Source organism: Oncorhynchus masou, chromosome 33 (assembly GCF_036934945.1).
Source record: "Oncorhynchus masou masou isolate Uvic2021 chromosome 33, UVic_Omas_1.1, whole genome shotgun sequence".
Lineage (NCBI taxonomy): Eukaryota > Metazoa > Chordata > Actinopteri > Salmoniformes > Salmonidae > Oncorhynchus > Oncorhynchus masou.
Genome location: NC_088244.1, coordinates 32598357 through 32614519, shown reverse-complemented (window position 1 = coordinate 32614519; position 16163 = coordinate 32598357). Strand labels below are relative to the sequence as shown.

At 41.7% G+C, this 16163-nt stretch overlaps 1 protein-coding gene and 1 pseudogene across 1 annotated transcript; one reads left to right on the top strand and one right to left on the bottom strand.

Annotated features, from left to right (window-relative positions):
- Positions 1-5332: 5332 nt before the first annotated feature.
- Positions 5333-12227, bottom strand: srxn1 (sulfiredoxin 1 homolog (S. cerevisiae)). Its single transcript, XM_064957302.1, has 2 exons — positions 11872-12227; positions 5333-8760 (listed from the first exon to the last, which is right to left on the bottom strand). The coding sequence occupies exons 1-2, from the start codon at positions 12190-12192 to the stop codon at positions 8551-8553; spliced, it is 531 nt and encodes a 176-aa protein (XP_064813374.1). The 5' UTR covers positions 12193-12227; the 3' UTR covers positions 5333-8550.
- Positions 9055-11365, top strand: LOC135528310 (general transcription factor II-I repeat domain-containing protein 2-like; annotated as a pseudogene).
- Positions 12228-16163: the final 3936 nt, after the last annotated feature.

Genomic DNA, 16163 nt, shown 5'->3' with positions numbered 1-16163 from the left:
AAATCTCAAGCTTTTGCTCACCTGATGTAGAATACCTCATGGTAAGCTGCAGACCGTTTTATCTACCAAGAGAGTTAGCATTCGTAATTATCACAGCTGTCTACATCGCTCCACAAGTCAATACTACTCTGACACTCAACAAACTGTATGGGGCCATAAGAAAACAAGAAACCGTTCACCGAGAGGCAGCGTTTCCGGTGGGTTAAGACTTTAACACGGGAAGACTTAACATGGGAAGACTTAAAACCGTCCTACCTCACTTTTACCAACACGTCTCCTGCGCCACTAGGACTTCTAAAACTTTAGACCACTTTAATTCTACCCACAGAAACGCAAACAAGGCCCTCCCTCATCCTCCCTTGACTCCATTCTTCTGCTTCCTGTTTACAAACAAAAGTTCAAACATTAAGTACCTGTGATGTGCTCAATACAGAAGTGGTCGGAAGAAGCAGAAGCAAGGCTTCAAGACTGCTTTGCTAGTTCAGACTGTGATATGTTCTGGGATTCATCCGATAGCATTGAGGAGTTTACCATAACAGTCACAGGCTTCATCAATACGTGCATAGACAATGTTTTCCCCACAGTGACTATAAGAGCGTATCCAAATCAAAAACCATGGATTACAGGCAATATCCTCACTGGGCTAAAGGCTAGAGTTACCGCTTACAATGAACGAGAGACAGACATGGATACATACAAGAAAGCCTGCTACGACCTCTGACAAGACATCAAACATGCAAAAGGACAATATAGGAGGAAGGCTGAATCCTATTACACCGGCTCTGACGCTCATCATATGTGGCAGGGCTTGCAGACGATAACGGGGGAAACAAAGGGAAACCCAGCCATGAGTTGTCCAGCGATGCAGAACTCCCAAACGAGCTAAATGCCTTTTATGCTCTCTTCGGGGAATATAACACTGTGCCTTGCATGAAAGCCCATGTTTTTATGGATGACTGTGTGATCTCGCTCTCCCTGGCCGATGTGAGCAAAACGTTTCAACAGGTTAACAATCACAAGGCCACCGGGTCAGACGGAATACCAGGGCACGTTCTCAAAGCATGCGCAGACCAGCTGGCAGGTGTCTTCACAGACATTATCAATCTGTCCTTGTCCCAGGCTGTAATCCCAACATGTTTCAACCTGACCACCATTGTCCGTGTTCCCAAGAGCGCCAAGGTAACCTGCTTAAATTACTATCGCCCTGTAGCACTTGCATCTAAAATACTATGAAGTGGGCATAGAAAGGCTGGTCATAACACACATAAACACCATCATCCCAGACACCCTAGACCCACTCCAATTTGCAGACTGCCCCAACACCGCCCTCTCTCAACTGGATAAGAGGGGTAATAACTATGTAAAAATGCTCATAGACAACAGCTCAGTGTTCAACACCACAGTTCCCTCCAAGCTCATCACCAAGCTAGGGACCCTGGGACTGAACCCCTCCCTCTGCAACTGGACCCTGGACTTCCTAACAGGCAGGTCCAAGGTGGCGAGGGTAGGCAACAACACCACCACGCTGACCCTCAATAAAGGGGCCCCTCAGGGGTGTGTGCTTAGTCCCCTCCTGTCCTCCCTGTTCACCCATGACTGTGTGGCCACGCACGACTCCAACACCATCATCAAGTTTGCTGACGACATGACGGTGGTATGCCTGATCACCGACGGCGATGAGTCAGTCTACAGGGAGGAGATCAGAGACTTAGCAATGTGTTGCCAGGACAACAAACTCTCCCTCAACTTCAGTAAGACTACATAGTAGATGATAGATTATAGAAGAAAGAGGGGAGAGCATGTCCTCATCCACATTGACAGGGCTGTTGTGGAGTGGGTCGAGAGCTTCAAGTTCCTTGGTGTGCACATCTCAAGACTTAACATGGTCCACACACACCCGCACAGTCATGAAGAGGGCACGGCAGGACCTTTTCCCCCTCAGGAGGCTGAAAATATTTGGTTTGGGCCCTCAGATCCTCAAAATGTTCTACAGTTTTGGATGGTCTATCAATATAGCCAGTCACTACAAAGATACAGGCATCCTTCCTAAGTCATTTGCTTGAGAGAAAGGAAACCACTCAGGGAATTCAACATGAGTCCAATGGTGACTTTAAAACACTTGAAGTTTAATGGCTGTGCTAGAAGAAAACTGAGGATGGATCAACAACATTGTAGTTACTCCACAATAGTAACCTAAATGACAGAGTAAAAAGAAGGAAGCCTGTATAGAATAAAAAATATTCCAAAACATGCTACCTGTTTGCAATAAGACACTAAAGTAAAACTGCAAAAAATGTATCAAAGAAATTAACTTCATGTCCTGAATACGAAGTGTTATGTTTGGGGAAAATCTAACACAACACTGAGTACCACTCTTCATATTTTCAAGCATGGTGGCAGCTGCATTATGTTATGGGTATGCAGCTAAGCACAGATAAGCATAAGAAAAATCCTAGAGGAAAATCTGGTTCAGTCTGCTTTCCAACAGATACTGGGAGATAAATTATCCTTCAGCAGGACAACCTAAAACACAAGGACAAATATACACTGGAGTTGGTTTCCAAGCGAACATTGAACGTTCCTGAGTGGTCTAGTTACAGTTTTGACTTAAATCGGCTTGAAAATCTACAACAATACTTGAAAATGGCTGTCTAGCAATGATCAACAACCAACTTAACAGAGCTTGAAGAATTCATAAAATAATAAGTTACAAATATTGTAGACTCCTGGTGTGCAGAGCTCCCAGAAAGACTCACATCTGTAGTCGATGCCAAAGGTGATTCTAACATTCAGGGTTGTGAATACTTATGTAAATGGGACATTTCGGTATTTTATTTTGAATAGATTTGCTAACATTTCTAAAAACCTGATTTCACTTTGTCATTATGGGGTACTGTGTGTAGATGGTTAAGAGATTCCTCTTGTGTTACCATTTTATTTTAATTTTGTATTATTGTTTTTAAACTGCCTGGTTGGGAAAGGCTCGTAAGCAAGCATTTCACGGTAAAGTTTACACCAGTTGTATTCAGCGCATGGAACAAATTACATTTGATTTGATTCATTGTGTGACCTTTTACTTCGGAGCTTCCCAAAATGTGCAGCACTAAACCCATTATTTAGCTATCATCAAAACGATAATGACACAATTTAATCTAGGCTATTTATATTTATTGAATACTTACTTTTCTCCATTGATTATTTTGAGCTGAGATAGTGAAGAAAGGTTTACACATTTTTGAAGAGAGAAGAGAGAGGGAACGTGGTCCTGCGTGACTGGCATGTCTGTCTGAAGTTTATGGTCCTGCCATCCACTGAGGTTTGTTTTCTCACTGTCACAAACAGCTTCTGTAGTCCCAGTGGAAGAACCTGTAGTCAGTGAGGTGGAGAGGTCTGTCTTATGTCGAAGAGAACCCCCCGCCCAAACCCTTCAAATTTGAGCCTCAAAATTTGCTAACATTGCTGACACAATATAAATAATCTGTCACGAATGAACAATTAATTTAAAGAAACATGTAAACAGTTAATAAAACATTATTCATAAAAATAGGTGTAGTCTGTATCAAGGACAAAATTATATTCTTTCTTGGTGAACTTAAAAAAACAAAAAGTGATTTCTTTCCTAAACCCCATCTCCCTCAGTAGCTAACATACCCTCACCCCATGCTGAGAGGGTTTTCTTGGGCGGTGGGAGAAAGTGAAGTGTTGAGTAAATAAACGTTGAGCAGATGTCCGACTGACTGACCAGGGGTGAACCAGGGACACCCGTCCACTTTCTGGGGCCAGCTTTGACAAAACAAAGTGAGGACTAAGGCAAATGGGTGCTAGCCTAGAAACCCTGACTTTAAAACAGCCACCAGTCACCAGGGCAGCTTTCACAAACATGTCCCCACCACCTCCTGCCTGCCAACCGACACATCAAACCACTGCTATGTGCCTCAGCTGCATCAACAATGCTAACCCACCAGACATTCAAACCCACTATAAAGAAGCACTGACTGAGACCATTTTAAGCGTTATTTTAAGGACAGGGCATGACAAGTACAATGACATGAAATACATTCTTACTTTACTATGACCTCATCAAGCCAAGTGGCACAGAATGCCTCTACAAAGTCCCTCCATTGACCCAAAATAAGTTTGTAAAAAAAATATAATATGCTGTATACCATTCTGTAAATACACTCTTCTTCCTAAAGAGAATTGAAGCAGGGAATTGTACAGGGAGCACTAATTAAGAGTAATTTATTATCCATGGAAATAATCCGTGGTAATTGACAAAAATAGTGAGGTGTTTGAAATATGCCTTAATTGTCAGCATGTGGGTTGGTTAAGAGATGCTTATGAACAACACTCATTTTCACAGGATTACTCAAGGTTCTTAATGTCCATCCGGAGGAAGTGTTCCCATTTATCCATGGTGGTGAGGTGACAGCTCATTGGTTTCACCACCTGCAGAGGCCCCTGTTATTCAGCCGGGGAATAACATGGGAACTGAGAAGCAGCATAGAGTCAGAAAGGAGGTAACCTCAAACTGTCAAAAATAGATATTTCAGAGAGCATCCCTCACTAAGTCTCACTGAACTCTATAAAAAGGGTCAGGCGTAGGAACCAACTAAAGATGGACAAAAAGCCCATTCATGTGTAGTGTAGGATCTCAACATTGTTGTTGTTTTTGGAGATAAAGCAATACTATGGAGTGGGCATAGAAATTTAAGTATTGACTACAGAAGAGACCAACTACTTACTAAATGTTTTAAGATAGAAATGTGACTTATCTTAAACTGTAAATACCCTACAATCACAGTTCAAAATCAGTTGACATTTGTAGTTTAATATCAGTCTAATGTTCTAGCCAAGGCAGAATTATACGTGAGTTTGCAATGCGGTCAAGAAGGCGTTGGAAACACTGGTCTGGCATGAATTACACGCCTGTGGTGGCCAGCAGTCGGAAGGAATTCCTGATAGGGAGCCCTGGAGAGGCATAACCCCTCAGCCGAACAAACAGGGCTACATCCAAATAGCACCCTATTCCCTATATAGTGCACTCCTTTTGATCACAGCCCTATGGGCCCTGGTCAAAAGGAGTGCACTATAGGCCTATAGGAAATAGGGTGCCATTTAGGACATAGCTCAGGCCTCAAAAGGACTTGGACGTAATCCCTCCCTAAGTGGAACAAATGGGTGAGCTGGTTTACCGTCCGGAGGTCACTGCTCACCTGTTTTATTGAGACTCACTCTGCAAGGCAATAAGGATCAAGAAGAGCAATTAAAGACTCCTGTTTGGAGTTGGGTACAGGGAGGAAAGGAGAAATTACATGGTTCTTAGAGGAACTTTTTTTATTTCACAACTGGAATGGATCATGTTGCAGACCCACCAGTGATCAAGAAGTTAACATAGAACACATGAACCACTGCATTACTAGAGATTACTAATTCAAAATGTATTGTTGGCTATTTAGAAGCAACAACAGAAAGAGCAAGAATGAGAAAGAATGGGACCACACTGTCTCTAAATAAACACTTCATTCAACTTTCCACCTGATCCCCATATCGTCTTTAAAACCTCAAAGATACAGCATCTAGCACCCATGGAATGAACCCCCTAAAGTAACAGGTGCAATCTCTAAAGGCCATGGACGTTAAGAAAAAAAATTCTGAACAAGGATTTTGCGTGTCGAAAACCCTGTGAGGATATGGTTACTTCCAGGCAGTGAGGGAGCAACAGGAAATCGTCTCACACACGACGATTATTTTGAGAAATTTAGTCCTTTAGATTTATTCAGCAAAAGCTGCCCCCAGTCTCCCTTCACTTCCTCCACGGCTGCAGAGGGAGACGAAGAGGCAGGTCTGAGCTTGCAAAGACTAGAGATATGGATGGATGGAGACCCTTATCTTGGTGTTTTATTTTGATTTTTTTCTAGGGAGTTTTTCCTAGCCACCGTGCTTCTACATCTGCATTGCTTGCTGTTTGGGGTTTTAGGCTGGGTTTCTGTACAGCACTTTAAGATATCAACTGATGTACGAAGGGCTATATAAATAAATTTGATTTGATTTAGATGGTACTTTTTGGAGAAATGTTCTCTGGTCTGATGAAACAAAAAACAGAACTGTTTGGCCATAATGACCACTGTTATGTTTGGAGGAAAAAGGGCAAGGCTTGCAAGCCGAAGAACACCATCCCAACCGAAAAGCACGGGGGTGGCAGCATCATGTTGTGGGGGTGCTTTGCTGCAGGAGGGACTGGTGCACTTCACAAAATAGATGGCATCATGAGTAGGTAAAATTAGGTGGATATATTGAAGCAACATCTCAAGACATCAATCAGGAAGTTAAAGCTTGGTCGCAAATGGGTCTTCCAAATGGACAAAGACCCCAAGCATACGTACAGAGTTGTGGCAAAATGGCTTAAGGACAACAAAGTCAAGGTATTGGAGTGGCCATCACAAAGCCCTGATCTCAATCCTATTGAAAATGTGTGGGCAGAACTGAAAAAGCGTGTGCGAGCAAGGAGGCCTACAAACCAGACTGTTACACCAGCTCTGTCAGGAGGAATGGGCCAAAATTCATCCAACTTATTGTGGGAAGCTTATGGAAGGCTACTTGAAACATTTGACCCAAGTTAAACAATTTAAAGGCAATGCTACCAAATACCAATTGAGTTCTGACCCACTGGGAATGTGATGGAAGAAATAAAAGCTTAAATAAATTATTCTCTCTACTATTATTCTGACATTTCACATTCTTAAAATAAAGTGGTGATCCTTACTGGCCAAAGACAGGTCATTTTTACTGGGAATAAATGTCAAGAATTGTGAAAAACTGAGTTTAAATGTATTTGCCAACTTCCAACAACTGTACGTAAACCTGCATACCAAAGTGATGCACTTCTTTGTCCTTGAAGAGACTATACTGAACTTTTTTCTCTGGAGATATACAGACCTATTGCCCCTAAATTGACATAAATAACATCCAAGAATGACCCCACTAGACAAAAATATGTCAAGACATATTTAGAAATCAAAGAGCAAAAGAAAAATGGGGCCTTGTTGTGAAGGTTTTCTTCCTTATGAATTCACCTTCGGCCAAACATCCCCTGAGAAAGTTAAAAATACTCCTCATCCCTCGCCGACTATGGCAAACACAACCTAGAGGAGGTTACGAGGTTAACAAAAGGCGTCCTTTAAACAGACTTTGGTTGGCTGAGTAAGACCAATGGCCAGCCACAGAGAGGAAGGGGGCATGCATACCTCAAAATAGCATCCTGTAGTGTGGAGCGAGTTAATCCTGTTTTAAAAAAAACTATTTTTTCAGTAAGTCTGGAGCTTGGAGGCACTCTGTTCTTATGGAATCTGACCCTTGACCTCTTCTCGTCATCCTGTCCATGAGCTCATATCACGGACTAATGGAGACGCAGGGCCATATTGTGACTTTAGATTTGTGTGGTTAACTCAGGTTTTCGTTCAAATCTTCCATTGACTTCAATAAATTATTTAGGTCTTGTTGTTGACTTTACACTGTCTTTAATTGCATCATAATCATTTAACTTAACATTTACATTGCAGATAGAAACACCAGCCAGTATAGAATACAAGCAAGTTTACAACTTCAAATTAAGTTAATCTCTTCATGAATCTTTTTTTATTCTATACATGATATATAATTGGGGCTATTTGTATGTGGAAATATAATGTTCCAGCTTTCGGCGTCTAAGGTGATACATGAGGGAAATTAATTTAATGGCATGATATAAAACAGTCACATCTCCACCTGCTGGCCAGTACTTACAAACAATAACTGAAACCCCTGATCTGCATACACTGAGTGTACAAAACATTAGGAACATCTCCCTAATATTGACTCCCCTTTTCCACTCAGAACAGCCTTAATTCGTCAGGGCATGGACTCTACAAGGTGTCAAAAGCATTCCACAGGGATGTTGGCCCATATTAACACCAATGCTTCCCACAGTTGTGTCAAGTTAGCTGGATGTCCTTTGGGTGGTGGACCATTCTTGATACACACAAAAAACTGTTGAGCATGAAAAAAACAGCAGCGTTGCAGTTCTTGACGCACTCAAGTTGGTGCACCAGGCATCTACCACCACTTAAATATTTTGTCTTACCCATTCACACTCTAAATGGCACACATACACAACCCATGTCTCAATTGTCTCAAGGCTTAAAAATACTTCTTTAAATCTGTCTCCTCCTCTTCATCTGCACTGATTGAAGTGGATTTAACAAGTGACATCAATAAGGGATCATAGCTTTCACCTGGTCAGTCTGTCATGGAAAGAGCAGGTGTTCCTAATTTTTTGTACACTCCGTGTAGAGTATACCCACATCTACAGTCCTCATACTGACTATGACTCAAAAACAGTCCTCAGTTAATTCAACTTTTTTTTTTCACTAGGACCAAATTCTTATTTTCAACTGCCTTGTTCAAGGGGCAGAACAACAGTGTTACCTTGTCAGCTCAGGGATTTGAACTTGCAACCTTTTGGTTACTAGTACAACACTCTAACTGCTAGGCTACCCTACTGCCCAAAATTCAGTGGAGGTCTGGGGTTGAAGAGCCCAAGTAAGTGCGTAGGTCTGCAACATTTGATTTGAAGATCTTTGCTGGAATGGTGTTCATTTTCAACCGTTTGTATGCCTCAAACCGGTGACAGCCTCCAAAGGAGTAGTAGTAATTCCCTCCTTCCCTGCCCTTGATCCAGAGTATATCAATAGGAGGAACAATGCTGATGTCTGTAGATTCCTATGAGGAAAAATAACAAGTGAGGATATATTGTCACACATTCTTACCTGCAATAAGACCAACCACACAGACAACCGGTAAAGTAAGTTAAAATACCATTTTATTCAGCACTCTTGCTTGTCTGGTGAAAATGTCCAAACAAATGAATGGCATTAATAATCTCAGACCGTGAACCAGAGGTATCAGTCTGATTGTCAGGCAATCTGCAGAGCTGCCTCCAGAACAAGATTCATGACGAAAAACGCTAACCTGCTTTTGATACATTAAACATGGAAAAAATGTCATTCCCTCTAGAGCACATATGTCAGAGTCAAGGCCCGCGGGCCACATCCGGCCCGCGAGAAGGTTTTTTACGGCCCCTGGGATGATCTTGATTTATTATTAGAACCGGCCCGCAGACCGCAGCAAGCCGGCAGCCCGCAGATCTTTTACACGCACCAATACTACATTTCCCACAATGCAACGGTGACGCACCGAGCAGTAGGCTGCTTCATTTCAATATTTATTGGCACAGCAGTCGTCAGCATCACAGTAAAATTAACTTTCAGATACCCATCAAAAATGGCAAAACGGAAGGTGGACACTGAGAACCGGGGTTTCAAACAAGGTGGGAGTCGGAGTATATGTTCACGGAGGTAGCTGGAAAACCTGTGTGTCTTCTGTGTGGAGAAAGTGTGGCGGTACTGAAAGAGTATAATCTGAGACGACATTATGAAACGAAACACGCGGACAAAAACAAGAATATGGACATGGAACAAAGGCTACAAAAGGCAGAGGAATTAAAACGAGGCCTCAAATCTCGACAGGCTCTGTTCAAAAAAGCCAAATCACAAGGCCAGGCTGCTGTCAAGGCCAGTTTTATTTTGGCAGAAGAGATCGCTAAATCAGCCCGGCCATTTACGGAGGGGATTTCATCAAAAACTGCATGATTAAAGTTTGTGACGAAGTTTGCCCAGAAAAAGGCAACTCTTTTTAAATGTGAGTCTGAGCAGAAACACCATTGCCGAGAGAGTAGACCAGTTGTCCATCAATCTAAAAGAGCAGCTTGTGAAAAAGGGAAAAGATTTCATTGCATATTCCTTGGCTGTGGATGAGAGCACCGACATTTCTGACATTGCCCAGTTGTCAATTTTCATCCGCGGAGTGGACTCCAGCCTAAGCGTGACAGAGGAGTTTTTGGCTTTACGTCCTATGCATGGCACAACTACGGGGCATGATTTGTATGAAGAGGTGTCAAGATGTGTAAATGAGATGGAGCTGCCTTGGGAAAAACTCGTGGGTTTGACAACCGACGGAGCACCTGCGATGTGTGGACACAGGAGCGGACTGGTGGCGAAGATACGGGAAAAGATGCAAGAGGAAAACGCGACAGGTGAGCTGACAGCTTATCATTGTATCATACACCAGGAAGCGTTGTGCGGTAAAGCCTTGAAAATGGAGCATGTAATGAGCATCATCACGCGCACAGTTAACTTTATCAGAGCCAAAGGTTTGAATCACCGCCAGTTCAAGGCATTTCTGACGGAGTTAGAAACGGAGCATGGTGATTTGCCTTATCACACAGAGGTGCGATGGCTAAGCCAGGGAAAGGTGCTTCAAAGATGTTTCGAGCTTCGTGAGGAGATTTGTCTGTTCTTGGACAGCAAAGGGAAAGACACAACACAACTCCGAGACGAAATGTTTCTGTGTGAAATGGCTTTTCTGTGTGACATTACGAGTCATCTGAATGCAATGAACTTGCAGCTGCAGGGTCGGGATCATGTCATCTCTGATATGTACAGTACAGTGAAGGCATTTAAAACCAAACTGACTCTGTGGGAGACGCAGATGCGGAAAGAAAATTTGAGCCACTTTCCCAGCTGCCAGACCATGAAAGAGAAGCTCTCTACCAGTGCGTTCCCGAGCGCACAGTTGGCTGATAAAATAGGTATGCTTGCCGCTGACTTTCGACGCCGATTTGCTGACTTTGAAGCACAAAAAAGCAGGTTGGAACTGCTCGGTAACCCATTTGCTGTTGACGTGGAAAGCTCACCACCAAACCTCCAAATGGAGTTGATTGACCTCCAATGCAATGATGCACTGAGGGCAAAATATGCGGCAGTGGGTGCTGCGGAGTTCGCCCGTTTCCTCCCCGACACAATGCCCCAGCTGCGCATCCAGGCTGCTCAAACGTTGTCTATGTTTGGCAGCACATACCTGTGTGAACAACTTTTTTCTTTGATGAACCTGAACAAAACATCACACAGAAGTCGACTTACTGCTGAACACCTCCACTCAATTCTGAGGATTTCCTCAGCTCAGAGCCTTACCCCGAACATTGATGAACTTGTGGAAAAGATGGGACACCACCAAGTATCACCCTCAACCTCAAACAAGTGAACATTACTGTGCAATCACATATTTAGAGTTTTTACTCAGTTCAAGTTTAAAAGTTAAAGTTTAATATTTGTTTTCACTGCATGTTACTTCTCCTTAAACAAAGTGTTGTTTTTGATTAATAGATTTTTGCACTTTATTTTATTGTATTTCAATCCAATTATATTTTAAAAATATTTCAGTTGAGTGGATGATAGAAAATTGCTATTATTGTTTTTTTCTTTGAAGTAAATTTAGCCCACTTTTGCTAAAATAGAAAATATAGGCTACTGATGGTGCCTTGAATACCGGTTTCTTTCATTTAATGTTCATGTTATGGGGATTTTTATATAAAGGAAATTTGTCTTTTGTGTCTGTTGAAAATTAAAGATTACTGACAGAGCCATAAGAAAATATTGCTTTATTTATCTGATCATATTGGAATATATTTGTTAGGTTTTCAGTAGGTTCAATTAGGTTCACTAGACTATATGCGTCATTTAAAATTTTTTCAATGAACATTCGAACAGTCCGGCCCTCGGCTTGTAGCTAAATTTTTTATTTGGCCCTCCGTCCATTTGACTTTGACACCCCTGCTCTAGAGGGTTTAAGCCTTACAAATACAGTAGCCTAGTCTGTCAGATGTTTCCCAATCAACAAGAGAATCTTCACAACTTTCTTGCTGCAATCTGTTTAACATCAACACTTATCTGAACTCTATGGTTTGATTTTGGCATAACTAGGACACATTTTTACCTGGATTGTACCCATAAGGCTCTGAACTTTGGACTCATCTAGTAGAGGAGGGATTGGTCGTATGATAACTTCCATTGGCACGTTATGAACTTCCTCGACGTTGTCCGAGTGAATAGACCTATTTTCAATGTTCTTCTCAGAGTCCATTCTATTACGAGAGATGTTCAACTGTCTGATAGGTAAACATGTGTGGTTTCCACTGCACCCACTCCTTAACAATCGAAAGGTGTAATTTAGTTGGAGCCGTACGGTTTTGTAAACGAGGAAGTAGTGTAAACTCATGCGTAGTGGCGCATGCAGTTTTCCATTCGCCAACACCATTGTCGTAACCCAGGATATATCACCGTTTCCAATGGGAACAGATTAGTCACAGTGAACATAACAAACAAGGAGGGGCGGAGTCAAGCACGAGCTCGCGATATTCTATTGGCGCGTTCTAAGCATATTTTCATGTTTCCGTTAGGTAGCGCCTACTCTGTGAAGTGCTCGTGTTCAATAACTAAATTCGCCCTGGCAAAGGGTCAAATCTACACAATTTAGTCCACTCTGTTCGTAAAAGATTGTAGTTTTGGGACAGAACTGTATTGAGATTCAACGTTTCATTGATGAGAAAATTAACATTAATGTCGGGCACTGGGCTTCCTCTCATCACCATATTTGGTAGTGAGTGGAAACGCCAACCGGATGCTTCACACTTATACATCTGGTGAAATATCTGGATCATTGTTCTGTGTCGCCAGTTTGTAGCATAATGAGCCAGATATTTTACAGGCTGTGTAAATGTGAATCATCCAGTTGGCGTTTCCACTCATTACCAAATATGGTGATGAGAGGAAGCCCAGTGGCCAGCATGCGAGAAGATGGATTTTGCACGACATTGTGCACATTTTCTCATTGAAGAAACATTTGATCTCCATACAGTTTTGTTTCCAAAATTACAAATTGTAGTAAACAGAGTGGATTTTACATTTTACGTTTTGTAGACTTTACACTTTTCCAAAGTTGAAAAAAAGTTGCACTGTTTAGGAGTGTGAGGGAGAATTTAGATTTTGCACACTTTACATTAGGCGTTCTCTAACGGAAATATGCAAATAAATGCCAGATCACACCAATAGGATCTCACTGGCTCGTGCTTGACTCTTCCAACCTTTTTGCTTGTTCCGGCCACTATGATTAATTTGCTCCCATTGTGACCAGAGCCTGTCGTTCATCTTGTGTTAGTTATAAAAAATATTTGCTTGTAGTCCTAAAACCCGGAAATTAGATACTTCTGGTTCGTTCATCCATCCATATGGGAAAAATGAATGGGAAAGAATAGGGTTTCGGAATAAATGCTAAAAATAAGGTCTGAGGTTAACACAGGTTTATGAGATTTTATACGTGTTGTTCTATGAGGCACTAGCAGTCAGTTAACATAACCATTATGAAGCCTTTATGGGATTTGTTTTTTAAAATTATTATAACATAAATTCTTCAAAATTCACAAAAAGTGATGTTAGCTGATGAAGAGTATCTCATAGAACAAAACATATAAAATCTCCCAAACCTGTGTTTAACACATGCCTTATTTTCATTTATCTTAAAAACCCTACCAAAAAGCCATTCATTTTCCTCGTAGGCTTTGTCCAACAAACCATGGTGGAGTTAGTGCCTACAAAAAGACGCCATTCTAGCCTGCTGATCGTGCCAGTAGGCACAGGTTTCCATTAACCCGGGTTCATTCAACAAAAGCAATGTCGCAAAAAAAAATGTATTGCAACATGTGTAATAGACACGGCAGATATAGGAGACATTTACCAAAGATCAACATTTTTATTTGTTCGACAAGGTATGATTTTTCTTTTAACTTTTTGTATTGCGAGAAATTATGGTAGAAATTGTGTTTTTCAAATCAATTATGAATGCTGAATCCTTTTGAAGGTATGTGGGGAATGTAATCAATCAAATGTATCTATAAAGACCTTTTTACAGCAGCCGATTTCACAAAGTGCTATACAGAAACTCATGCTAAAACCCCAAACAGCAAGCAATGCAGATGTAGAAGCTAGGAAAAACTCCCTAGAAAGGCAGGAACCTAGGAAGAAACCTAGAGAGGAACCAGGCTCTGAGGGCTGACGAGTCCTCTTCTGGTTGTGCCGGGTTGAGATTATAACAGTATATGGCCAAGATGTTCAAACGTTCATAGATGACCAGCAGGGTCAGATAATAATAATAATAATAATCACAGTGGTTGTAGAGGGTGCAACAGGTCAGCACCTCAGGAGTAAATGTAAGCCGAGCATTCAGAGAGAGTCAAAACAGCAGGTCCGGGACAAGGTAGCACGTCCGGTGAACAGGTCAGGGTTCCATAGCTGCAGGCAGAACAATTGAAACTGGAGCAGCAGCACGACCAGGTGGACTGAGGACTGCAAGGAGACATTAGGCCTGGTAGTCCTGAGGCAAGGTCCCAGGGCTCAGGTCCTCCGGGAGGGGAGGGAGAGGGAGAGAAAGAGAATTAGAGCGAGCGTACTTAAATTCACACAGGACACCGGATAAGACAGGAGAAATACTCCAGATATAACAGACTGACCTTAGCCCCGCGACAGATAAACTATTACAGCATAAATATTCGAGGCTGAGACTGAGTAGGGAGACGCTGTGGCCCCGTCTGACAATAATCCCGGACAAGGCCAACCAGGCAGGCTATACCCCACCCACTTTACCAAAGCACAGCCCCCACACCACTAGGGGGATATCTTCAATCCACCAATTTACTACCCTGAGACAAGGCTGAGTATAGCCCACAAAGATCTCCCCCACGGCACGAACCCGAGACGGGCCCCAGCCCAGACAGGAAGATCACGTCAGTGATTCAACCCCCTCAAGAGACGCACCCCTCCTAGGGAGGTCATGGAAGAGCATCAGTAAACTGGTGACTAATCCCCTGTAATAGGGTTTGAGGCATCACGTAACTATAAACTCCACAATAATGTTTCATTGCAGGACAAGGATTGTTCTGAATTGGTTGACCTTAAAATGAATGAATAATCACATTAAATAAATAATAATCTTCAGAAATGAATTTGTCAAAGCAACAAAATAACAAAGGCTTTACAATAATGGTGAAAACTTGGGGAAATGTTGGGGTTATGTGGGTAAAATCTTCCTGGAAGTAACAGAGGGGTGCATGGACAAACATGTCAAAATAGTTTATTGAATTCTCCATGTGGTCTATATTGAAACGCACATCACTGAATATAACAGGCTATTCATTCAATATTGTTGCACAATTTCTACTTAAAATATCAAAGGGACGCAAAAGGTACTCATTTCGTGGAACGACCCTGATACCAAGCGGTCTCAGTTATCAGCCATAAAGTTATTTCTCTGATTTGTTAAGTGGCAAAGGAAAAACTATGGAGTTGGATTATTATGCATTATTGCATTACTATACAAATACTAAAAAATACATTTGCTGTGAATGAAAATAAGTTATTTCACCAAAGTTAATTGTGTCACTTCTCAACATGATGGAGAGAAATTTCAAAGCAAGATTTCAAAGCGCTGATATGTATCCTTTTTATTATTTATTTAACAAGGCAAGTCAGTTAAGAACAAATTTTTATTTACAATGACTGCCTACACCAGCCAAGGCCAGACGACGCTGGGACAATTGTGCTCCACCCTACGGGACTCCCAATCACGGCCGGGTTGCCTGTAGTGACCAGGTTGTCTGTAGTGACGACTCTAGCACTGAGATGCAGTGCCTTAGACCGCTGCGCCCTAAGGAGTGTAGTTCAACAAACAAACTGAAATGTCACAGGAATTTTTGTAAATATTCTGCTTCTATAGATAATACACCTTTAAATCAGAACCTGCAGTCAATTTACTCATATCCCAACTGACTCTCATTAACATTAATCTTAGCAATTAGTCATACAGTTGAAAAGAATAAACAAACAGAATAAATATGCAAGCAGAATCTTTAGGTGACTAACTTTTTATAATGAGGTGAGTGCATGTTTTGAATTGTGAAGTTTTAGTACATGATATAATGACTTTTACGTAAAAGAACACTTGGAGTACTAGGGGCGATAAAAATCATATATTTGTAGGGATTTCAAAGAGCCAGCTAGGTTGCTGTGGTGACTAAAAGGACGTCTGGGCTCAGTGCTTTACCTATGCAGGTATTACTGGGAAGCTTCAAAGTAGTGAAGAAGATAGAACAATTGTTGGTTTCTCCTACCCAGTCAGGTTATAACACAAATGAGACAATTATAAATTCTTTATTGGAAAGACAAGCATGTCACTGC

Excerpts from the sequence above, each read along its gene's own strand:
- srxn1 (XM_064957302.1), bottom strand. The coding sequence starts at position 12,192 with ATGGTGTTGGCGAATGGAAAACTGCATGCGCCACTACGCATGAGTTTA. Across the intron at positions 8,761-11,871 it reads GCCTTATGGGTACAATCCAG|GAATCTACAGACATCAGCAT; the intron begins GTAAAAATGTGT and ends TTTTCCTCATAG.